Source organism: Mus pahari, chromosome 10, assembly GCF_900095145.1.
Source record: "Mus pahari chromosome 10, PAHARI_EIJ_v1.1, whole genome shotgun sequence".
Classification (NCBI taxonomy): Eukaryota; Metazoa; Chordata; class Mammalia; order Rodentia; family Muridae; genus Mus; species Mus pahari.
The window spans coordinates 16807107-16829564 of NC_034599.1; the positions used below are offsets into that span (position 1 = coordinate 16807107).

A 22458-nucleotide genomic window follows, 5' to 3' on the forward strand; every position below is an offset into this window, starting at 1 on the left:
TTTCCTTTCCTTTCCTTTCCTTTCCTTTCCTTTCCTTTCCTTTCCTTTCCTTTCCTTTCCTTTCCTTTCCTTTCCTTTCCTTTCCTTTCCTTTCCTTTCTTCTTTTCTATGAAAAAAAATACACACACACACACACACACACACACACACATATACATATTTTTTGGTAGACTAAGTTGGCCTTGAATTCAAAGAGATCCACCTACCTCTGCCTCCCAATTGCTGGGATTAAAGGTGTGTGCTGCCACCCCCCCCCACTGCCACTACCCTCCCCCACCTGGATCAGACACCCATTTTTTTAATACAGGAGAAAAAATGTTACTTTTTTTTTTTTTTAAAGTATCTTATCTAGATGTGTGTGTGTGTGTGTGTGTGTGTGTGTGTGTGTGTGTGTGTGTTTAGGGATATTCTTGGCATGGAAGCAAATGGAGGCTACAGGACAACTTTCCAGAGCTCTGTCCTTTTATGTGAAACTCAGGTCTTCAAACTTGGCAGCAGATGCCTTTACCCCCTTAGCCATTTCACTGCGCTTAGTCCTAGGGCTCAGGGAGACAGCGTGACGTCAGCTCTGGCTGCCAGCTCCCAGTCTGCCTGGTGACATGACTGTTGTCTCTTACTTAGCTTCTGCCTTCTTTGTTGCATTCCTGATTGGCCACCAAGGCCCCAGCCTTTCCTTGTGAGAACTGGAGCTTGTTCTGGGCATCACAGCCGTCACCATTGAAACTCTCTATGTCCCTTGTCTGGGACAGAGGCTGGTGATGTCTGAGGCGTCACCATTGTCCTCAGGGTGTCTGACATCTCAGATTGACTGAATGTAAAGTCACCGCAACACTGGTTACTGGTCCTGGAGGAAGGGGTGGTGGTTCAGGGACAGATTGACCCTCTGAGGGGCTACATTGTAGACTAGAAGCTGAGATTCTGGGACCTGCTGGTCAAAGTCTTCAGATGGACCTCTTGTGGTTCAGTCGAAGTTGCTGCCATTGCTGGTGCACCACAGCCATGGGCAGGGCCCAGTCTCTGCACCTCACTCTGAGCTACCTGGGTTCTCACTGCTGTGCTGTTAAATCCACACACTGCTCTGCTTCCCGCTTGTCACACCTGTGCGACTGTTCCACAGTGCCCACGTGCCTACTGAGTATTTGACTAAATTAGTGAATTGATTTAGTTTAAGACTTTTGAGACAGGATCTCGACTTAGGCTGGTCCATAACTCTCTCTGAAGCCAGGTATGACCTTGAACTCACTGACCATAACTAGTTACAGATTTACAATAGCCATCAGTGATGAGAACAAGGGTGACTCCTCCCTCTTGTGCCCAACTCCTTGGGCTCTATTGTAGTTCATTGGTGTTTTCTTTAAGATCAAAACAAGTCCTCCTTACTTGGTCCACCCAGGAGGAAGTTCCTTTGAGAAGATAAAAGACTTTTTCTTTTATGTGACTGACTGCCCAAGCTTTTGCTTGGGTGTCAGTACTGACCTATACCCCCCACCCCCACTTATGTCGGATGGGCCTTTGGTATTGACCTACACCCTCCCCTACACCCCTCCTCCTATCCCCCCCCCAGCTGTGATGCTTTTAACAGGTTGCACCTCCTTTATTTAGTATGTGTGTACACATATGCATCAGTGCTCTTATGCATATCGAGGTGCATGTGTGGAGGTCAGAGGACCACTTGTGGGTTGGCTCTTTCTTCCCACCATGTCAGTCCTGGGCATTAAACTCAGGCGTTAGCCTTGCTGGTAGTGGACTTTCTTCCTCCCTTCTCCTGTCTTCCATTCCTGCTGTTGCAGTGTTGGGGATGGTGCTAGGCCTAGCACGGGCAGCTAGCGGCACTGTGCAGTTGAGCCCCAGTTGATGTAGCCCAGGCTGACCTGGCACCTGTGTTGTAGCCAAAGTCAACCTTGTCATTCTGAGTCTCACGCTCCTGAATTCCTCCTGCCCTTCAGATTGTCACTCTTGTCTCTGGAAGCCACTCAGCCAACGTTCTTTGTGTGCTGTGTAAGGTCCTGAGCCTGGGCTTCACAGACACTGTATCTATTTGCAAATTCTTTAGATCAGAGCTGCTTTGTTTTTGCATATGATCTCATGTAGCTCAGGCTACCCTTGAGCTTTCTACATAGCTGAGGCTGGTCATGAACTTTTTGACCTTCCTATCTCCTATGCCCTGCTAGTGACCTTTCTTGGGAGACATAGTTAAGTATGCATCTTAAATACACACCCTGATTGTTCTGATAACTTTAAAAAACAAAACAAAACAAAACAAAAAACCTGCTGATTACTGTACTGATCAGCAATGAGGCTAATTTTTGCCTCCCAAGAAAGTTCAGTCATGTGTCTTCCTGCCTGTTCCTCCAAGGAAAAGCCTTTGCCCTGATTCCTATCACAGAAGCTCAGCTTTACCTGTTCAGGTTCAAGTCTATCTATGTGCTAGCTTGTAACCTGGGCCACATGTCTGTGAAGATGTGCATGGCTCCAAGCCAGCCATACTCTTCTCTCCCTCTTCTCCCCTCCACTCTGCCTTTCTTTCCTTTTCTTCCTGTTTTTGACGCAGGGTTTTTCTGTGTAGCCCTGGCTGTCCCGGAACTCACTCTGTAGACCAGGCTGACCTCAAACTCAGAAATCCACCTGCCTCTGCCTCTGAGTGCTGGGATTAAAGGCATGTGCCACCAGTGCCTGACAGCTATACTAATTTTTACACATAGTTAGGGAGCTCACACAAGGATAGCTGTGGGCCAGCCATGCAGCAGTGCTGACGGTGACACTGTGGGCCAGCCATGCAGCAGTGCTGACGGTGACACTGTGGGCCAGCCATGCTGCAGTGCTGACGGTGACGTTGTGGGCCAGCCATGCAGCAGTGCTGATGGCGACCTAACTTGGGATTTTTGGCCTCTACATTTGCTGGTACAGGCATTAGCCACCATGGCCATTTTCTTCAGTGCTGGGAATCCAGCTCCGTGCCTTGTGCCTGCTGGGAAAGCACTCTACCAGCTGAGCCACGCCCCAGCCCTTGTTTTACTTTGAGACGGCTTCTTGCTGTGTAGTCCTGTCTGGCCTGCCTCAGCCTCCAGGGTACTGGGGTGTCTGGCAGGTTGTTTGGTTGGTTGGCCTTGAACTTGGTCCTTCCCCAGTGTTCCTGTGGCTCTTTTGCCATAGGCAAGATTGTCTGAAATACAATACAAGGAGGGCCTAGTGGAAGTGCTAGAACAGATTGTGTACACAGCTCTGTGTCTTCCTACTTAGTACCCTGGGCCGTAGACCCTCCATAGCCGAGGGCTCTCCAGGAATGCCCCTGGGGTTGGTGCATTAGCTAAAGCTTGCAGGAAACAGTTGCCTACTGCCTGTGGTCACCAGCAGCACTGAGTCACTTCTGCTGCTTTCTCTTCTCCCAGGGACTTCCTTCCACGAGGATCAGGAATTGTCACCCGGAGGCCTCTCATTCTGCAGCTCATCTTTTCCAAAACAGGTATGAGAAATAGACATTCAAAACCAAAACCAAGACAAAGTAAAAGTAATGAGATAAGTAAAGCGAGGGACCCAGAGGTGGCAGCTCGTGGACAGCTCCCTGGCCCACCCTCCACCACCCCAACTCCTCCACCCCTCGTAGTATGAACCTGGTGTGGAGGTGCATATCTGTAAGCCCAGCACCGGGAACGTGAGGACAGAAGGACCAGAGGCTCTAGGTCATCCTGTGATGCATAGAGAGCTCAGGGCCACCCTGGGCTACGGAAGATCCTGTCTTCAAACAGCAGCAATAAACAAGTACTATGAGGAGGCCATCAATGGGTTTAAATGGGGACTTGGTACCATGAGGATTTAGGAGCCTAAGCAAAAATCAGCTCCTGGGTTGTGTGGGTTTGAACTGCAGGTCTCACATGTACAGGGAAGCTGAGAAATAGCTTGAAGAACACCCTTCTGCAACCCCGAGTCCCCAGGCAGGACCAGGCTACCCACAGTTACTTTCTGATTTATTTATTATTTATTTATTTGAGAAGTGTTGCCTGGCAACCAGAGTTGCTGCCTTGTACTTTCTGTTAACCCCAACTGGAAGGACCACTGTGCCTGGTATTTGAGGCCCAGTCCATAGTCTCGTGCTTCCAGTTGTTCCTAATATGACACGTTAATGAATTTACAGATGGGAACTGAGGCACAGCCAGGTTACCTGCATTTTTAGGGGGCCACTGGCCTGGGATCCTTAGCCAATCCAATATGGCCTGACATTCCAAGGCCCTGCAGTTGTTTTTCCCCTGATTCTGCCAGTTAGGCATGGAGGGGAGGCTCCAGGGAGACCTGCTGGTTTGGTGTGCCGACCACAGGATGGGCTGCTGCCTCTTAGATCAGGCTTACAGTCAGCTCTGCTGGGATAGGCCCTGGAGACCCCTATTCCTGTGTTGGCTCTCATCGCCTTCAGGGGTTCCACCTCACCTTAGAAATCCCTATTTTGCACTTTTTCTTTTTGGCTTTTTGAGGCAAGGTTTCTCTGTGGCTGGCCTGGAACTCACTCTGTAGACCAGACTAGCCTTGAACTCACAGCGATCCACCTACTTGAGTTTCCAAGTGCTGTCATTAAAGCCATGCACCACCACTACATGGCTTACTTTTGTACTTTTTCATGAGACACCAGCTGGCACTGTTGCTGCTGCTGGTCCCTGACCACCCTGGGAAGCCTGCATGGCTGCAGAGAAGGGAGCCAAGCTTTCCGGGGCTCCTGCCCTGGCTTCCCTTCATAGGCACCCTGCCTGCAGAGTGCAAATGATTGGAAGTCCTGGTTGTGTGCCAGGCTCGTTATACCTGCAGGTTGGCCGCTCATCGGGGCAGCTGATGCCCGGGCTAGCCTCTGGTTCTCTTGGACCTGAGTGCTAGTATGACAGTGCTAATGAGCCACATTCATTAATCACTGTCGCTTTATTTATATTGAAAATTTTTATTCATTTTTAATTGTATGAATGTTTTCCCTACATTTCTATCTGTTCTCATGTGTGTGCCTGGACCCTGTAAAGGTCAGAAGAGGGCATCAGATCCCCAGGCCTTGCGTATGGTAGGCAAGTGCTCTGACCTACATCCCTAGCCTGCTTGCTTGCTTGCTTGCTTGCTTGTTTGTAATCGTTAGCTCAGGCTGACCTCCACTTGTATCTGGGGGATGATCCTGAGCTCCTGATCTTCCTGCCTTCCAGGTGCTGGGTACTGGGGTTATAAGTATGTACTACCCTGCCTGGTTTATGGGGTGTTGGGGATGGAACCCCAGAATTCATGCAGACCAGATGAGCACTCTGAGCCATATATGGCTTGTCCCACCAACTGTGTATTTTCACTTCTTTTGAGACAGAGTCTCATTTTGCAGCTAGGCAGGATTTGAACTCATTGTATTCCAGATGGGCCTTGAACTTTTGATTCTGTATATGAAACCTCCTGAGTAGCTGACAGCACACCCAAAGCCTGACTGGCATGTACAGGGGACACTGAGGTGCTGGTGGCTAGCAGACCTGGTATGTTTTGAGATTCCTTCATTGCCAAAGTCTGCTGGAATCCTGAGGTTCTCTGGGTCCAGGGTAGGGTTGGGGAGAGTACCATGAAAGGAACCACTGAGCTGGGGACACCTGCCCAGAGCTGACCTGCATAAAGGATCAGATCAGTCCATCTTCAAGGGAACACAGACTTCCCCACCTCTTGCCTGAGTTTACTGCTTAGATCATTGTTGGAACTGATCTTGGGGATATGACCAGACCTGTATAGCTATGGTAAGAAGGGACCTTAGCCTAGTGTCAAAGTGGGTCACATGGGAGGAGGCATGGCAGCTTAGGGCAAGGTGACAGTTGTGGAGGTGAGGGCATAGTTGGATTCTTTTGGGGTGAGAGAACAGGTGTGTGTCTCAGGTGTGTTCTCTCCTGTGTCCCCTAAGCTTGAATGCCTCTGACCCTTTGCCTAATGGTGGCATTGCCCATATTATGCACAGCATAAGTGGGACATTGGAAAGGCAGCCCTGTGTTTCTGTCACATGTGTTATGTTGTCACCAGGCTGCCCCACTTCCCCACCTCTGGTCTAGTAGATGCTGCAGACATGCATTCACCACATTCCTCTGGCTGAAGAGAGTGTATCTGGGCTGTTTAGAGAGCAGTAGTGTGTGCAGAGGTAGAGGGGCCAGAGAGAGAGGTATAGCTGAGCCCCAGAGATCACAAGTTCTTCACACTGAAGCTTGGGACCTAAGCTACAGAGCCAGGGGTTTGGGCAGACAGCTGTCCACTCCTGAAAGGTTCAGGAGTCTAAAGATGAGGCTTGTGAGGCCAGGCATGGTCTTCCCTTTTAGTACTTCAGACACCCAAGTGCTTGGGGCTTCTTGTTCAGACTGGTCTGTTGAGCCTTGACTAGTAGCTGGTGTTGTTTAAAAATTACCTAAGAGCACAGGCACCAGGAAGCTTAGTGGCCCATGGATGAACCCTGCCCTTACCCAGAATCATCCTGCTAAACTCTGGGTACAGAACTTTCCCCTCCCATCCCCAGCCTTCACCTTGACCTGGCTTGGTCTATGATCAATGGGCCATAAAAGAGATGTCAGTACATAGCCCGTGCCTGCCAGAGCCCAGCCCGTCTTGCTCTCCAGACACAGCCATGGCTCCTCAAGCTCCTCTGTTCTCCCTTCTGCCCCTTACCATGTTCCACAGGGTCACTTGTTAGATAAAACTGTGCTTTCCTTCTTTTTTTTTGGTTTTTCAAGACACGGTTTCTCTGTGTAGCCCTGGCTGTCCTGGAACTCACTTTGTAGACCAGGCTGGCCTCAAACTCAGAAATCCACCTGCCTCTGCCTCCCGAGTGCTGGGATTAAAGCTGTGCGCCACCATGCCCAGCTTGAAATGACTGCTTCTTGTAATCATCATAGTAACAATAAATCTTAGACAAGGTGACAGTCCCTACTTGTCTCACATCTCAAGAAGCTGTAGGCTAAACAGGAGTAGTGAGTGTGTGCTAATGCTCCCGGGTGAGACTCTGAAAAGTCCTTCACGAACAAATCCTTCAGACGGTTTTGTTTGTTTGTTTGATTTTTGAGTCAGAGTGTCTGGTAGGCCAGCCTCACACTCAGTGTGTAGCTTGGTGAGCTTGACCTTCTGACCCATCCTGCCCCTGAGTGCTGTGGGCAGCAAAAGCTTCTCTACCAAACTGAATTCTATCCTGTCGTGTTTTTCAGATCTATCATTGTAAGGTGCATGTGTGTGGATGAGTGTAGAGCCCGAGGAGTTGGAGCCTCCTGAGCTGGAGCCGCAGGTGTCATGAGTCTCCTAACAAGGGTGCTGAGCACCACTCAGTTTTCCTCAGGAGCAGGAGTCAGTGTTGACTGGCAGGCCAACTCTCCAGCCCCCTTTGGTTTGTTTGAGACTGGAACTTATGGCCTTCAATTCATTCGAACCCTCAAGGTTCACAGAAGGTTCACATATCCTATTTGGTGGTTGGGTGTGTCTGAGGGTCTCTAACATGTGTCTGAGCACCCAGGCATTCTTGTCCAGACATGCATGCCAATGCCAAATCTGCAGAAGGCAGACCTTGTGGTCATGGGCATCAGGAGCCTGTCACCATGATTTCCTTTTTGGCAGGCTGTGGGTGAAGTCCTGATTCTCCTGTTTCCATCTTCAACACCTAAATACATGCTTAAGAAGCAGAAGCAAGCCGGGCCTGGTGGCGCAGGCCTTTAATCCCAGCACTCGGGAGGCAGAGGCAGGCGGATTTCTGAGTTCAAGGCCAGCCTGGTCTACCAAGTGAGTTCCAGGACAGCCAGAGTTATACAGAGAAACCCTGTCTCGAAAAACCAAAAAAAAAAAAAAGAAGCAGAAGCAGGTGCTGGAGAGTGTAGTGAATCAAGCCCAGCCCGTTTATAGTCACATCTATGCAGGCAGGTAGAAGCTCTTTAGAAACCCCCTTCCCTTCATTTCCTGGGCACACAGTGAGGCTACCCTTGGGGAACTCTGGCAAGAAGGCTGGCTGGCCCACCAGGCTTAGCAGAATGTCTGCTGACCTGGGCTCTGGCTCACCGTTGGTTTCTTCCTTTATCCCTGTGTACCAGGCCCTGTGTGCTGAGGCCTGTGTAGCCCACTAAGAGGCCCCTGGGGAGAACCTAACTGGTTCACTGTGCAGGGAAGGCCCAGGGAGAATCCACTCTGCTGCCAGTGGGTGTGTGGCTATTAGAATGCTGCAGTGCTGGCCCAGGAGCCAGAGGAGCATGGGGACCTGGATGAGCAGAGCTGGCAATGACTTAGAGGTGTGGCCTGGGCTACTGATGACCAAGTGGCAGGCAGCTCAGCCTTAAAGCATCCAGTGCACTTTTTTATATAACATTTGAGCACGTGTATTAACAGGGACATTTTTTGGAAGCAGAGTCTCTTTCTGCCTTGGAATTATGTTTAAAGTGGGCTGACTGGCCAGTGAGTCCCATGTGCCTCCCCAGCCTCCCCAGCACTAGGTGACAAACATGTACTCCCATATCCGTCTTATTTTTGTGAGTTCTGTAAACCAAATGCAGGTCCTCAGTATTGCATAGCAAACACTTCACCAACTGAACCTTCAGCCTTGAGAGCTTTTCAAGGCAAGGCTTTGCTATATAGCCTAGGCTGGCCTCTAACTCATAATCCTGCCTTTGGCTTCCGACTGCCCCTGCAGTTATGAGCTGCTCCAGCAAGTTTAAAACGGGCATTTATGTTAGGACCTGCCAAAGGTATTGTGTGGCTTATATGAGTGGCATTCCCTCTCTGGATTCTCTCTTGTGTTAAGAAAGGGAGATGACACAGCCTTTTACCCCAGCATTTCCACATTGCACGTAGGAGCCCTCTGCTCACTAATGACAGAGATGCTGGCTGCCACTCTCTGTGTCTTCACACAGATTTGGTTGGGATGTCTGTTCTGTTGATCAAGGCAGTTGAGGTCCAGGTAGGGCCCTCCAGAGCTAATTAAGCTAACAAATATAGCAAACACTGGGTGCTGCTGCTGTTGCTGCTGCTGCCGGCAGGTTCCAGCCCCACCAACAGAATGCAGATGATAACGGAGGCCAAAGCAGAATGAGTGGCAAGCAGGGAGAGGGAGCAGGGAAGGAGCCAGACCAGCCTGGCCTTGGTCCTGGCTCTGCTACCTTACCCTGCCACCATCTCACACTTGCTGACTGCCTTGATCCGGAAGAGAACTGAAGTCCTGTGGGGGCTGGGTGACTGATCCATTTTTAGTGGCAGCTGCAGGAAGAGTATTTCCGCTTGTCCCCTGGAAGGCCAGAGCACGGCTGCCCTTGGGAAGTGGGTCAGCTGATTGTGTGTGGGCTGAGCGGGAGTCCCAGAGCCTTCTGGCTACACCCTCACTGGCCCTGCTTCTGGATGGCCAGCACCATGCTCCACACAGGACTGGTCCTGCTGAGGGCCAGCACCATGCTCTACACAGGACTGGTCCTGCTGAGGGGATTGGGCTTGAGAGTCACTTCCTCTACAAGGTGGTCTGATCTACCCAGTCCCAGTACCACCGCTGAGCTTGCATCCACCCCATATCCTCCCTGGGCCTCCAATGCCATGTCTGTGTGTCTGTGAGTGTATGCTGTTTGTGCTGATGTGCACCTGCCTGCTGCAGAGGCTGGAGAAGGGAGGCTGTCAGGTGTCCTCTTTATCCCTCTCCACTTGTTCTTTGAGGCAGGGTCTCTGGGTCTTTGTTGTTTTGTTTAAAGCAGTATAACCTTGGCCTGCCCTGAATTTCTAGCGATTCTCCTTGCCTCTCTCTACCTCCTGAGTGGTGGGATTAAAGGTGTGCACCACCATGCTGGGACTTGGAAGCCAGTAAGCCCCAGTGAGCCGCCTCTTCCCGTGCCCTTTTGGACTGAGGGTTATATATATTTATGGGATGCCTGGTTGTGGGTGCTGGGATCCACATTTCTATCCTTGAGTTTGCACAACAAACTTCTGAGTCATCTCTAGCCACATGCTTTGTTGTTCTTGAGACAGGGTCTCACAGTAGCCCAAACCGTTGCCTGCTGCTCTCACATTCCTAAACCCTCTGCCTCCACATCCCTGGATCTGGGATTACAGGCCCTTGTCAGCACACTGCTGTATGCCGTGCTGCACTGGTGTTCCAGGCTCCTTGCATGACTGCCAAGGCCCCGCTTGTGGAGAGTCTTCCCTGCCAGGCACTCTGGCCCCGTGCTCTCTGCTCTCTCCTCTTTACAGCAGCTTGCCCTGCGGTCCTGTAATCCGGATGGCCAGGTGATTGCTTCTTAGATGCCCCACACAGCACTGATCCTGGTCCTTCTCCCTGCAGAAGACCTTGCTGCCTCAGAGTGTCAACCAGAGTGTGTTCTCGCAACCTCCCCAGCCTTTAACTTAGCAAACTCAAGCATCTCGTTCCCAGCCCGGCAGCTGATACCTGCGGTTCAAACACAAACACCGTTCATCTTTTTGTCTTTTGTCAGACAGATCTCCTGTGTGGCCCAGTTTATCTCATGCTCCTTCCTCAGCCTCTTAAGTACAAGGTTTGCAGGTGCATGCTGCAGTACCCAGCTCTTCTCAGTTTGGTTAACTGAGGTGATGGGGTCTCAAGTGTCACTCCATCCTGGACCACACACTGAGCTCCACTCTAGCCTGGGACCAGATCCCTTTATCAAAAAGAAAAGAAACTGTCAGTAAAGAGGTCACAAAGTATGACTCAGTACTCTTGTAAGAGGTTGGGTATTGGGCTGGTGAGATGGCTCAGTGGGTAAGAGCACCCGACTGCTCTTCCAAAGGTCTGGAGTTCAAATCCCAGCAACCACATGGTGGCTCACAACCATCCGTAACAAGATCTGGCGTCCTCTTCTGGAGTGTTTGAGGACAGCTACAGTGTTCTTACATATAATAAATAAATAAATCTTTAAAAAAAAAAAAAAAAAAGAGGTTAGGTATTGGGGTGCACACTTGTAACCCCAGTGCTGGGGTTGCTGAGATGGAAGGGCTGCCAGCCAACCTAGGCAAGCTAATGAGCCTTGGGCTCCGTTCAGAGGCACGGCCACAAAAGCCACATGGAGAGCAATAGAGGAAGGCTGTGAGGCTGACTCTGGACACCACAGGCAAAGATGGACAAAGGAGTACAAGGCCAGAACTGCATACATAGTGAGACTATCTCAAAGTATAAACCAATCCAATAAAATAAGAGGAAGAACGAATGCCATGCTCCTCGAGTTCTGTAAGAACTGAAGCGGTTGCATTTCGTCTTCTGTCTGGTACACTGCATGTCCTTGTGTATTCTCCTTTCCCTCCTTCTCACCTTGAACATCTTTTTCCCATGTCAGAATACGCGGAGTTTTTGCACTGCAAGTCCAAAAAGTTTACAGACTTTGATGAAGTCCGGCAGGAGATCGAAGCGGAGACTGACAGGGTCACAGGCACCAACAAAGGCATCTCCCCAGTGCCCATCAACCTCCGGGTCTACTCACCACACGGTAAAGGCAGGGTTGGGATCCAGGGAAGCTGGTACTCTGTTCCTGTTCAGTAGAATCTTCCCGCTTCCTGAGCATCTGGGAAGAGCATCCTGGACTAGGAAGGCTTGGACATGGTGGGAAAGAGTGGGCATGGGAACATGCCTATAACCCCAGCTCTGGGGAGGTGAAGGACAGAGGACAGAGGACGACCCCCATCTTCAACAAAAGCAAAAACAATTAGACCCAGGCTGGGGCTCAGTGGGCAGGCACTCGTGTAGCATGCATGGAGTCAATCCCCAGGACCACATTTACAATCTAAATGAGCCAGGAGTGGGGCTGTGTCTGCCTGTAATCCCAGCATTCAGTAGGGTAAGACATAAAGACTGTATTTGAGGCTAACCTCCTCTAAACTTTTGTAAAAAGTTCTGTTTTAATTTTTTTAAAATTTTACTTTATGTGAATGTACTTTGCCTGGATGTCTGTATACATACCGTATACATGCCTGGTGCCTGAGGAAGTCACAGAGGGAGTCAGACCCTTGGAACTACAGTTATCAGTGGTTAGAAGCCACCATGTGGGTGCTGGGAGTCGAATCCAGGTCCTCTGGTAACCACTCAGCTGCATTTTCTTTAATGTAGTTCTTTACATTTTCTTTTCTTTGTGTGCATATGTGGTGTCACATCATGTGGTGCACGTGTGGTGTCACATCATGTGGTGCACATGTGGAGGTCAGAGGACAACTTGCAGAAGTCAAGTCTTTCCTTCCTCCATGCAGGTCCCAGGAGGAACGCAGGTCGTCAGGCTTAGTGGTAGGAATCTTTACCCACTGAACTATGTCACTGACTCTATTTATTTTCTGCCTGTCCCTTTCTTTCAAAACACAGTCATGTAGCCCAGACTAGCCTCAGACTCCTTCTATGGTCCAGTTGACCTTGAATTCCTCATCCCCCGTTCCTACCTTCCCAGTGCTGCACTTACAGACCTGTGCACCCAGGCATGGTCTCTGCTGTGCTAGGAATGCAAAACAGAGCTTTGTGGACGGATGCTGGCTGAGTCCTGGGCCAGTCTGGGCTACATACTGAACCCCTGCCTCAGAAATGAAGGTATGATGGGAAGACACATGCTTGGGGAGTGGAGCGCTTGCTGCACAAGCATGTCTTTAGTTACGGAACTCTGCAGGCCTGAGCAGATGATCATCCCTGGTGCTCAGTAGCTACCCAGAGTAGTTCTGAGCTCAGGGAGGAAACCCTTTTTCAAAAGATAAGATGTAGAAGCCAGCAGGATATCTCACTGGTAAGGACACCTGCTGGCAAGCCTGGTGACCAAGTTTAGTTCCCAGGACCCGCATGGTAAGGAGATGACTGGCTGCCATGGAGTCTCTGACTTTCACTTCTCGATACACACACACACACACACACACACACACACACACACACACACACACACTTGCACACATGCACACACACAACATACAAACACATATACATGCATATAGGCACATAGACACTCTCTTTCTCTAAAAATATATTAAATTTTAAAAATATAAATATGGTAGGGAACAATTGTGGAAGATATTTGTGTGACCTCTGACCTCCACACACGTGTACCCATGAGGGTACTCACCCAACACAGAGAGTACACAGTGAAGTGTGTTCTAGTAGGAGTGTTAGGAGTGACCCTGAGGTTTGACTCCCTTGGGAACTTGCTGGTGTCTACTGGGTCTCTACAGACTGTGGTAGGCTCTGAACTCTAAACTGGGCTCTCACTACCTTGCCTCTTGATTTCCCCCTCAGTGTTGAACTTGACCCTCATCGACCTCCCAGGCATCACTAAGGTGCCAGTGGGGGACCAACCACCAGACATCGAGTACCAGATCAAAGATATGATCCTGCAGTTCATCAGCCGAGAGAGCAGCCTCATTCTTGCCGTCACGCCTGCCAACATGGACTTGGCCAACTCGGACGCCCTCAAGCTGGCCAAGGAGGTGGACCCCCAAGGTAACTGCCTGCCCTGGGCAGCAGCTACTTCTATTAGTACTGGGTCCCCTCCCTGAGGTACTTTCTGTCACAGATTGTGTTAGAAAGGGGCCTCCTGAGATTTAGCATCCCCTGTGTGGTGGGCATCCCTTGCAACACTTGAGTATTGGTGGGGTCTACTCTGTCAGCCCGAGTCCGGTGTTTGGCTGTAATAGTCAGCTTTTCATCACTATAACCAACACCGTGACAGCGTCACTGTCCTTTAAAGGGCACGCAGGGATGGTTAGGCTAATGGTTTCAGAGTGCCCTCTTGTGATTGGTGGTTTGTTGCTGTTGGGACTGTGAGCAGATAACACTTTCCTGTGCATGTGGGGAGCAACACGGAATAAGAAAAGGACAGGGGAATTCCTTTAAGTGTGATGCTCCAAGTGACCCCAGCGACCTGCAAGAGACCTCACTTCATCACTTCCCAGTGGCTCTCCTCTACAGACAGCTTAGTACATGAGCCTTTGAGAGACATTTAAGATCCACATTTTAGTCGGTAGATATTACCCCAGTGAGCGGTTGCCCACTCAGAGGTGCCCAGCATGAATGATTATCTGGGTTTGATCTGAGGACCTGTTAAGAGCACTTTCTGCTGGACGTGGCAGCACACACCTTTAATCCCAGAACTTGATGGGCAATGACAGGTGGATCTCCTTGAGTTCAAGTCTGGCTAGGGCTACACAGTGAAACCCTGTCTAGAAAGGGGGTTGGGGGGCAGCATTTAACTGTTCTTGCAGAGAACATGGGTTCGGTCCCAGCACCCACACTATGCCCACAACAATCTGTGGTTTCAGTTCCTGAGGATCTGATGCCCTCTTCTGGCCTCTTCAGGTACCACATGGTACACAAATATACATACACACCAAACACTCATACACACACACACACACACACACACACACACACACACACACACATATACACACAGACATAACTAAGTTGATCTAATGACAAATATAAATCAATAAGACCCAGTCTTTAGCAACAGCCCTCCCAGGACACAGTTATACTTCCAGGCACATCTGTCTGCAATGTGCAGTTCTGTCTGGTGAGGTAAGAACATCTGGGCCTGTAGTAGCTCGGTTGGTAGTGTGCCTGTCAAGCAGGCAGGGTCCCAGCACTCTGTGACTCTGGTATGGTGCAGAGGTGAAGGCAGGGGATCAAGATTTTTCATCATCTGCTACACAGGCGTTGAGAGGCCAGCCTGGGCTACGGGACTACCTCTCTCAAAAAAGGGAAGAAATTCCAGGTGGTGGTGGCACACGCCTGTAATCGCAGCACATGGGAGGCAGAGGCAGGCAGATTTCTGAGTTGGAGGCCAGCCTGGTCTAGTTCCAGGACAGCCAGGGCTGAGAAACCCCGTCTCGAAAAACCAAAAACCAACAACAACAACCAAAAAAAAAAAAAAAAGGAAAGAAATAAAACCTGGAAAAGTAGAGGATGGCACACACAACCTGGGACAGTCAAGGGTGGGTTTGAGCAGAGGAGGCCTGTGAGGCCGCAGAGTGAGCTGGAGGTAGGGCTGCGTGCCCTCCTCGGGAGCTTCTCAGCCCATTCAGCCGTGCTGTCCGCTGTCCACACACAGTGGGCATGGCCATGGCAAACATTAGCAGGGCAATACAGGTGGACTAAGGCGGTCACCATTTGTGAGCACATTTTTGTTCTTTTTTTTCTGTTTTTCTTTTTTTTTTTTTTGCCTTTGAAAATACTCATGGTTTTTATAGAAAAGTTACCATGGAAAAATCAGGAGCCTGCAAAGCTCCCTTCTTCCATGTAGATGGCCCTGGTTGCAGTTCCTTTCAGAGTTTTTCTTACATGTAAACTTATTTTTTAAGTGGACAGTATTTCCTTATTTCTGTCTGTGCCTCTGTGGTCGTTGCTTTTGGTGATTGCGACTTTTCTTTGTTTATTTTTCAGTCATGGTTTCAGAATGTAGCCCTGGCTAACCTGGACTTCACTGTAGACCAAGGCAGTCTCAGTGTCAGATTCTACCTGCCTCCACCTCCCAAGTGTTAAGAGTACAGTGCAAGCCATCCTGCCTTGCCCTACTTTGTACTATAGTGATAGTGTGTTTCTCTGTGAGCAGGCCCCATTGTACAGTTACCCTCTCCTTACCCTCACTGTCTCTCTTCTCAGCAGATGGTTTCCTTGGCATCCATGGCTCAGGCCCCACCCCACTCATTTCTCTCCCTAATGTGGCCTCTTCCCTGTCAACTATGAATTCTTATAGGCACACCCCTTCACAGTAGTGCCAGCTAATGTAGTCCCCAGCATGGCCAAGTTGATCCCAGTCTTCTGTGGGCCTCCAAGCCTCTGTGTGTCTTGCACACATAGAACATACAGGCAACACATTCACATGTGTGTCCAAGCTGGTGCCTAGGTTCCTGATGTAAGTTGTTCTTCTTAGGTAGTATCTTCTGTGGTCCAGATTGGCTTCAAACTCCGTTTAGCGAAAGATGACCTTAAACTTCTGATCCTCCTGAGTACCTCCCGAGGGCTGAGGTCACGGGTGCACACCTTGCAGGCTCAGTGTAACCGGATGCTTAGGAAAGAGCCCAGGCTCCTTGGCAAGTGCTCCGCACCTCACCTGGCACAGGGTCGACCTAGGGTTTCTGAATGCTAAGGCAAGTCCATGGAGTGCATGGGCTTCTACCCTGGCTTGGAAGCTCAGCTTATAAACTGCTCAGGTGAACCGTGGTCAGGACCCCAAACTAGGAATCTGGGAGCAGGGGGAGGCTGAGAAGCACAGTGGATTTATTTGGTGGTGTGGCTTTGCTGTGGGATGTGCTGACTCTGGTTGACTTGGGAAGAACTTTGATGGGCTGGTCCTTGGAGAGGTAACTGGGCAGGTAACAAGGGGCCCTGGGAACAGTTGCTCAGGTTCAAGTGTGATGTTGAGAATGGGCAGGGGAGATTCTAGTTTCTGTGATGTCCATTGGTTCTGCTGGGGTCTCCTTACGCTCTTACCAGTGTTCAGTCACGGGAGCTGTAAATGTCATTTTACACTCTGCCAACAGGTGTCCAGGCAAAAGACACCATGGCTTGTCCCTTGTCTCTTGGGCTGTAGAGGGCCCCAAGGGCCCTTGATTATGATCCCTTCTGACTTCTGGACTCTTTCAGGCCTACGGACCATCGGTGTCATCACCAAGCTAGACTTGATGGATGAAGGCACAGATGCCAGGGATGTCCTGGAAAACAAGCTACTGCCCTTGAGAAGAGGTATGGACACAGGGCTGTGTCTTTTGTGGGCCACGGATCAGGGGTGTGTCTTTTGTGGTTCTCCTCTGGACACAGTGGTTCTCCATTACAACTGTTTTCTGGAACACTAAGAAGCAGGATGCAGCCACACTCATGCTCCATGCTTGCTGTAATCCCAGAACTCTGGAGGTGGGGTGGGGGTCAGGAATTCCAGGTCTTCTTGGGCTACATAGAAAGTTCTCTGTCAGCCTGGGCTACATGAGACCTTGTTTCAAACAAACAAATACAGAATGTTTCTTCAAAAATAGATTGAGGTACTGGGAATGAGCCTCAGTGGAATAGCCCTTGCTCGGCATATGCAAGGGGCCAGGCTCATTCCTCAACCCCAAACAAAGAGACACATACTCCCCCTTGAGTCTTCCCTGTCTAGTGGAGGCTGGGGGATGAAATGCAGGACCAGAGAGGTAGTCAACTCTTCTGACCATGTCCCTCCTCCAGCTGTGGCTGCTGCCAGACACTTTGGGCCTCCTCCTTTGGGGCATCATCCACTGGATATACTTATAATTTGTCCATTTGGACTTGAGGGCCTCATCCACCTCTTCCTCCATGATAGCCAGTGACCTGGCCTCTTGTCTCTCTTTGTCTTCCCAAGAGTGACATGTGTCTGCCTCTCCACTTGTGAGTGGTACCTTCTCATCCTGTCACCTTGGGCTCTCTTCCTCACTTTTCTCCCTGTGCCTTCAGGGTTCCTCCCCCTGGGAGCCGGAGCCCTCTACTGCAAGGAACAGTATCTTGCATGCACTGGTCCCCATCACCACAGAAAACCTTACAGCACGCAAAAGGGTCCTTCTACTTCATCTCTCCCCCTTATTCTGCAGACGAGCACCCCTGGAGGGAACCTCATGCCCTCTGTCTCCCCCTAGTGTGTTACCCTTGCCCTGAGCACCCCATCTTTTTTTATTATTGTGTATGTGGTGTTCGTTTTGTTTGCTGTTGTTGGAGACCTGCTGGTCTTGAACCTCCTCCCTCAGCCTTAGCTGATTCTACATGTGTGCCAGCAGGCCTGGCTTACCTACCCACATATGCATGTATATATCTATCTTGTATTAATTCCCATTTCTGAAGCTATTCATATACATGTCTTTGTTTTTGAAGGCTATATATGCCTAGTGACTGTCATGGCCTGACCCAGGACCACCTTGAACTTGAGCCTCCTCCTCCTGACTTCCCAAGCATAGCCCCAAGCCTGACTGCAGGGCCTGTTTTACTTTATTATTTGCATGTGGGTATGGGTTTATGCATGATGTGTGTTGGGCAGGGTGGGAGAGTGCCACAGCTCAGGTATGGAGATCAGAGGCAACTTGTAGAGTTTGTTCTCTGTCCATCATGTGAGTTCTAGAAGGTCACACTCGGGCATCAGGCTTGGCTGCCCGTTCCCTGCTGAGCCGAGTGGCTTTGGTATGATGAGGTGGACTCTGTTCTCTTCACCTTCATCTCCGGGTTCGTTCTTGGATGGATGGTGATGTTTTTGTTTAGGATGTTAATTTAGTAACTTTTTTAGTGACTGTGATAGTGGGTGTGGGTGCAGTCCCCTCGGGAGCCACAAATGTCCCTGGGTGCTGGGGACAGAGGGACGGGAACTCAGTTTCTGCAGGAGCAGTACTCTAGCTTGCTTTCTGTTGCTGTGATGGGCACCATGGCTAAGGGCAGCTTGGACAGGCAAAGCTTTCCTCGACTTACAGGGCAGAGCCTGTCATGGAAGGAAGCCAGGGTGGGAACCCGGAGTTGGGAGCTAAAGACTTGGCCTCAGAGAAGCACTACTTACTGGCTTACTTTCTCCATGACCTGCGCAGCCTGCTTGGTAGGGGTGGGGGTGGGGGGATGTTTCTCTGTATAATGTTGGCTCGCTCTGTAGACCAGGTTGGCCTCAAACTCAAGGGGAAGCACGGGCTGCCGTGAGCTGGCACTTCCACATCATTCACTAGTGAAGGAAACGCCTACAGGTCAATCTGATGCAGGCAGTTCCTCAGTTAAGGTTCCTCTTCCAGATGACTGTAGCTTGGAGTATGACAAACACTACCCAGCATGAGTAGCAAGCTCCTAACTGCACAGCTCTCCTCCCAGCCTGTCCTGGAAGCCAGGGCTGTGTACACGTTTCACGGGGCAGTCCCTGTTGAACTGCACCTCCAGCCTACTCATAGCTGCCCTTGAAGTTCACCCCCTCCCACATTCCACGCTGCTTTCCTCTGCCACCTCCTAGCCTTTCACACCCCTGGTGGGGCTCAGTGCTGCCCTGTGCCCACTCCAGTGAGTGATTTTCGGACCAGTCTGTTTCTAGTCTCCACCTGGCCAGCTCAGCACAAAGCCATAGCACTGTATCCTTCCCATGTCCTTCCTGGTGTAATGCATACCTTGACCTTCTCTCTTCAGGCTACATCGGCGTGGTTAACCGAAGCCAGAAAGACATCGAGGGCAAAAAGGACATCCGGGCTGCCATGGCAGCCGAGAGGAAGTTCTTCCTCTCCCACCCAGCCTACCGGCACATGGCGGACCGCATGGGCACCCCACACTTGCAGAAAACCCTCAACCAGGTATAGCGGAGGTTTGAGGCCACCATGTAGATTTATGCCGTTCTGTCTCCAGTGAGTAGCAAGGCTGTCGGTGTCTTGTTACTCCTAACCTAAGAGGTTCCCATTGAAGACCTGTTGAGGGTTGGGTGAGTTGTAGGCTGGTACTACTATGACTGATTTATTAGTGTCACTAATGCCTTAAACCCCTGCAGTAATTCAGTCACATGCCCAGAAGTCTGAAGACAGTACTGGGGTGGTAGCAGGGTCAGTCAGGGGGTGGCTACAGCTAAGTGGGAGGTCCCTCTAGTCTGGACTCCTGCAGTCTAACCCTGCACAGCCTTTGAGCACAAATCTTGGCCTGGCTTTCCCATGCCTTCCTCCTCTTGTCCATCTTTCCCTTATATTTCCTAGGGTAGGGGTCTGTGAGGCCATGTGTGTCCAGCACAAGGTACATACCTTGTGTGACAGGATACAGTAAACAGTATCCACTGACTGCTACATGCCTCACGCCTCCTTACTTACAGTGAGAAAACTGGAGCACCTGCCTAGAACCCCCCCCCAAGTGAGGTTGTAGGGTGTGACTTGGTGGCAGAGCACCTGCCTAGAACCCCCCAGTGAGGATGCAGGGGTGTGGCTCGGTGGCAGAGCACCTGTCTAGAACCCCCCAGTGAGGGTGNTCTAGAACCCCCCAGTGAGGGTGTGGGGTGTGGCTCGGTGGCAGAGGGGGGTGTGGCTTGGTGGCAGAGCACCTGCCTAGAACCCCCCAGTGAGGGTGTGGGGTATGGCTTGGTGGCAGAGTGCCTACCTAGAATCCCCCAGTGAGGGTGTGGGGTGTGGCTCGGTGGCAGAGCACCTGTCTAGAACCCCCCCAGTGAGGGTGTGGGGTGTGGTTCAGTGGCAGAGCACCTTTCTAGAACCCCCCAGTGAGGGTGTGGGGTGTGATTCGGTGGCAGAGCACCTGTCTAGAACCCCCCAGTGAGGGTGTGGGGGTGTGGCTCGGTGGCAGAGGGGGTTGTAGCTTGGTGGCAGAGCGCCTGCCTAGAACCCCCCAGTGAGGGTGTGGGGTGTGGCTCGGTGGCAGAGCGCCTGCCTAGAACCCCCCAGTGAGGGTGCGGGGGTGTGGCTCGGTGGCAGAGCGCCTGCCTAGAACCCATCAGTGAGGGGGTTACTTAGCAGTAGAGTGCTAGCCTAGGATGCGGAAGCCCTGGGCTCCATCTCCAGTACCAAATAAATCCAGTGTGGTGGTGCATCTATAATCCCAGCACTCAAGAGATCAGAAAGCCAGCGTCATTCTCAGCTGTGTAATGTGGGATAGGTGAGAGTTTACTTGAGTCAGAAACAACACCTCTTTGCTCATAAAGCCAGTTGGTAAACGAGCCACCACATAAATTCCTCAAGAGTTAGCTGTGGCTGGGGGTCACTGCAAACTGAAGCTGAGAGCAGCATCCCTAGAGCAGGTACAGCGGGCACTGGGCAGTGTGTCTTGTAGGAAGGGCTAAAGGCAGAGGCCACTGGACCTGGCCGGAGTGTGGAGGGGCAGGAAGGAAAACCCTCCATAGAGCCTGGGGCTGCTGAGAACCAGAAGTGTATAGCTTGGGTGGCCCCCTTGAATTAAGAGGTGCTCCCCGGAGCATTGGTTGTTTGTGATCCTCTATCTTGTAAGCTCAGGGGTGTGGTTCATAGGTGCTGCTCAGGCCTGAGGACTTCATTTCAAGCAGACTCCATGTTCTCTTACCCCCACCCATGCACCCTAACATGTACACTTACCCCCCAACCCCAACACACGTACACACAGAAGTAAATAAGAATATTAAAAGGTCCACAGAACTGTAAGCATCCAACCTACCTTGTGAGACCTGTAGCTTCCCTTAAGAAAGGACCAAGGTTTGCACAACAGTGCTAGGGCCCCTGGCTCCCACGGACTTGGGGCTCAGCACAGGCCAGAGCCTCTGCACTGCTCTCCTCTAGCATTGGTGTCTTCAGAATCTTTCTCTTCCCTGCTGGGAATCCAGCTGCTATACAGTGGGGCTCTTGCTCTGTCCCCCCCACCCCCACCCCCTTCCCATCTCCCTGCAGATGTGGCCCCACATCCTCCTCAAAGCATATACCTTTGAGTCTTAGTTAGAGGGCCATCCCAGATGTGTGCATTGGTTTAGTGGACACCATTGGGTCTTGGAGCTAGCAGGGCCACCCCAGGCCTGCACACTGGTCCCACCATCCCCATCCTTGGATGTCAACTGACATCTGCTGCAGGCTCTCTGCTCCACTTGTTCTAGCTTCTGCCCCTGTCTCAATGATTTGTCTGTAGGTTTGTGGCTTACTTTGGATTGCACCCAAGACTGAATATTCTGGCCTGAGGGTGGATTGTGTTCTTTCCTGGCCTCTGGGCCTGTGGTACCCTGTCTGACCCTCACCTTTTCTACAGCAACTGACCAACCACATCCGAGAGTCACTGCCAACCCTACGCAGCAAGCTGCAGAGCCAACTGCTGTCCCTGGAGAAGGAAGTGGAAGAGTACAAGAATTTCCGGCCTGATGACCCCACGCGCAAGACCAAAGCCCTGCTGCAGTGCGTACTCACTCCCCTTCCCCATGCCTGGCCCAGTCATTCTGCTCGCCACTCAGGCCCTGTCCTACACTGCCCCTGAGAGTGTGGGGTCCAGGTTCTTGACGTTTAACATGACACTGTCATCTGTAGGGTTCATGCCCTGAAACTGTGTACTTGCATTACAAAAGACAGGGGAAAATCACATTGTTACTGGGTGTTTCAGTAAGTTACCATTGTGTGTTAATCACAGCATTTTAGTAAGTTGCCATTGTGTGTTAATCACAGTGTTTTAGTATGTTACCATTGTATGTTATACCTCATTCATTGCTGTGGCCTGTGGCACTCAAGTTGGACACAGCTGGATAAGGTATGTTATCTAAGACTGTCATCCTGGGCCTTAGGAGGTGGTGGCAGAAAGATAAATCAGAACTTGCTGAGCTGAGAACATGGATGAAAAGTTAAAGTCGAGGGCCCGAGCTCCTTCTCTAGATCTGACATAGTTCAAGGAGAGAATCATTTCCTCCAAGCCTGAGGGTGTGCACCCATGATCCAAGGACAGACTGAGCTCCACTCACTGCTCAGATTGTCCAGCCAAATTGCCTTCAGTGAGAAATTCAGTAAAGTAGAGAGAGCTTTAGGAAGACAGTGGACAGCCACCTCTTTCCTTCACACACACACACACACACACACACACACACACACACACACACACACACA

The 22458-nt window shown here is 50.8% G+C and overlaps 1 protein-coding gene across 16 annotated transcripts in view; it reads left to right on the forward strand.

Moving 5' to 3' along the window:
* Dnm2 (dynamin 2) overlaps window positions 1-22458 on the forward strand; it is an 82614-nt gene that overhangs the window by 27307 nt on the left and 32849 nt on the right. For all 16 annotated transcript variants that reach the window (XM_021206992.1, XM_029543513.1, XM_029543514.1 and 13 more), the window contains exons 2-7: window positions 3390-3463; window positions 11277-11426; window positions 13199-13402; window positions 16547-16645; window positions 19055-19215; window positions 21620-21762. In XM_021206992.1, coding sequence (XP_021062651.1) covers window positions 3390-3463; window positions 11277-11426; window positions 13199-13402; window positions 16547-16645; window positions 19055-19215; window positions 21620-21762 — 831 coding nt within the window. The remainder of the gene's footprint in view (window positions 1-3389; window positions 3464-11276; window positions 11427-13198; window positions 13403-16546; window positions 16646-19054; window positions 19216-21619; window positions 21763-22458) is intronic.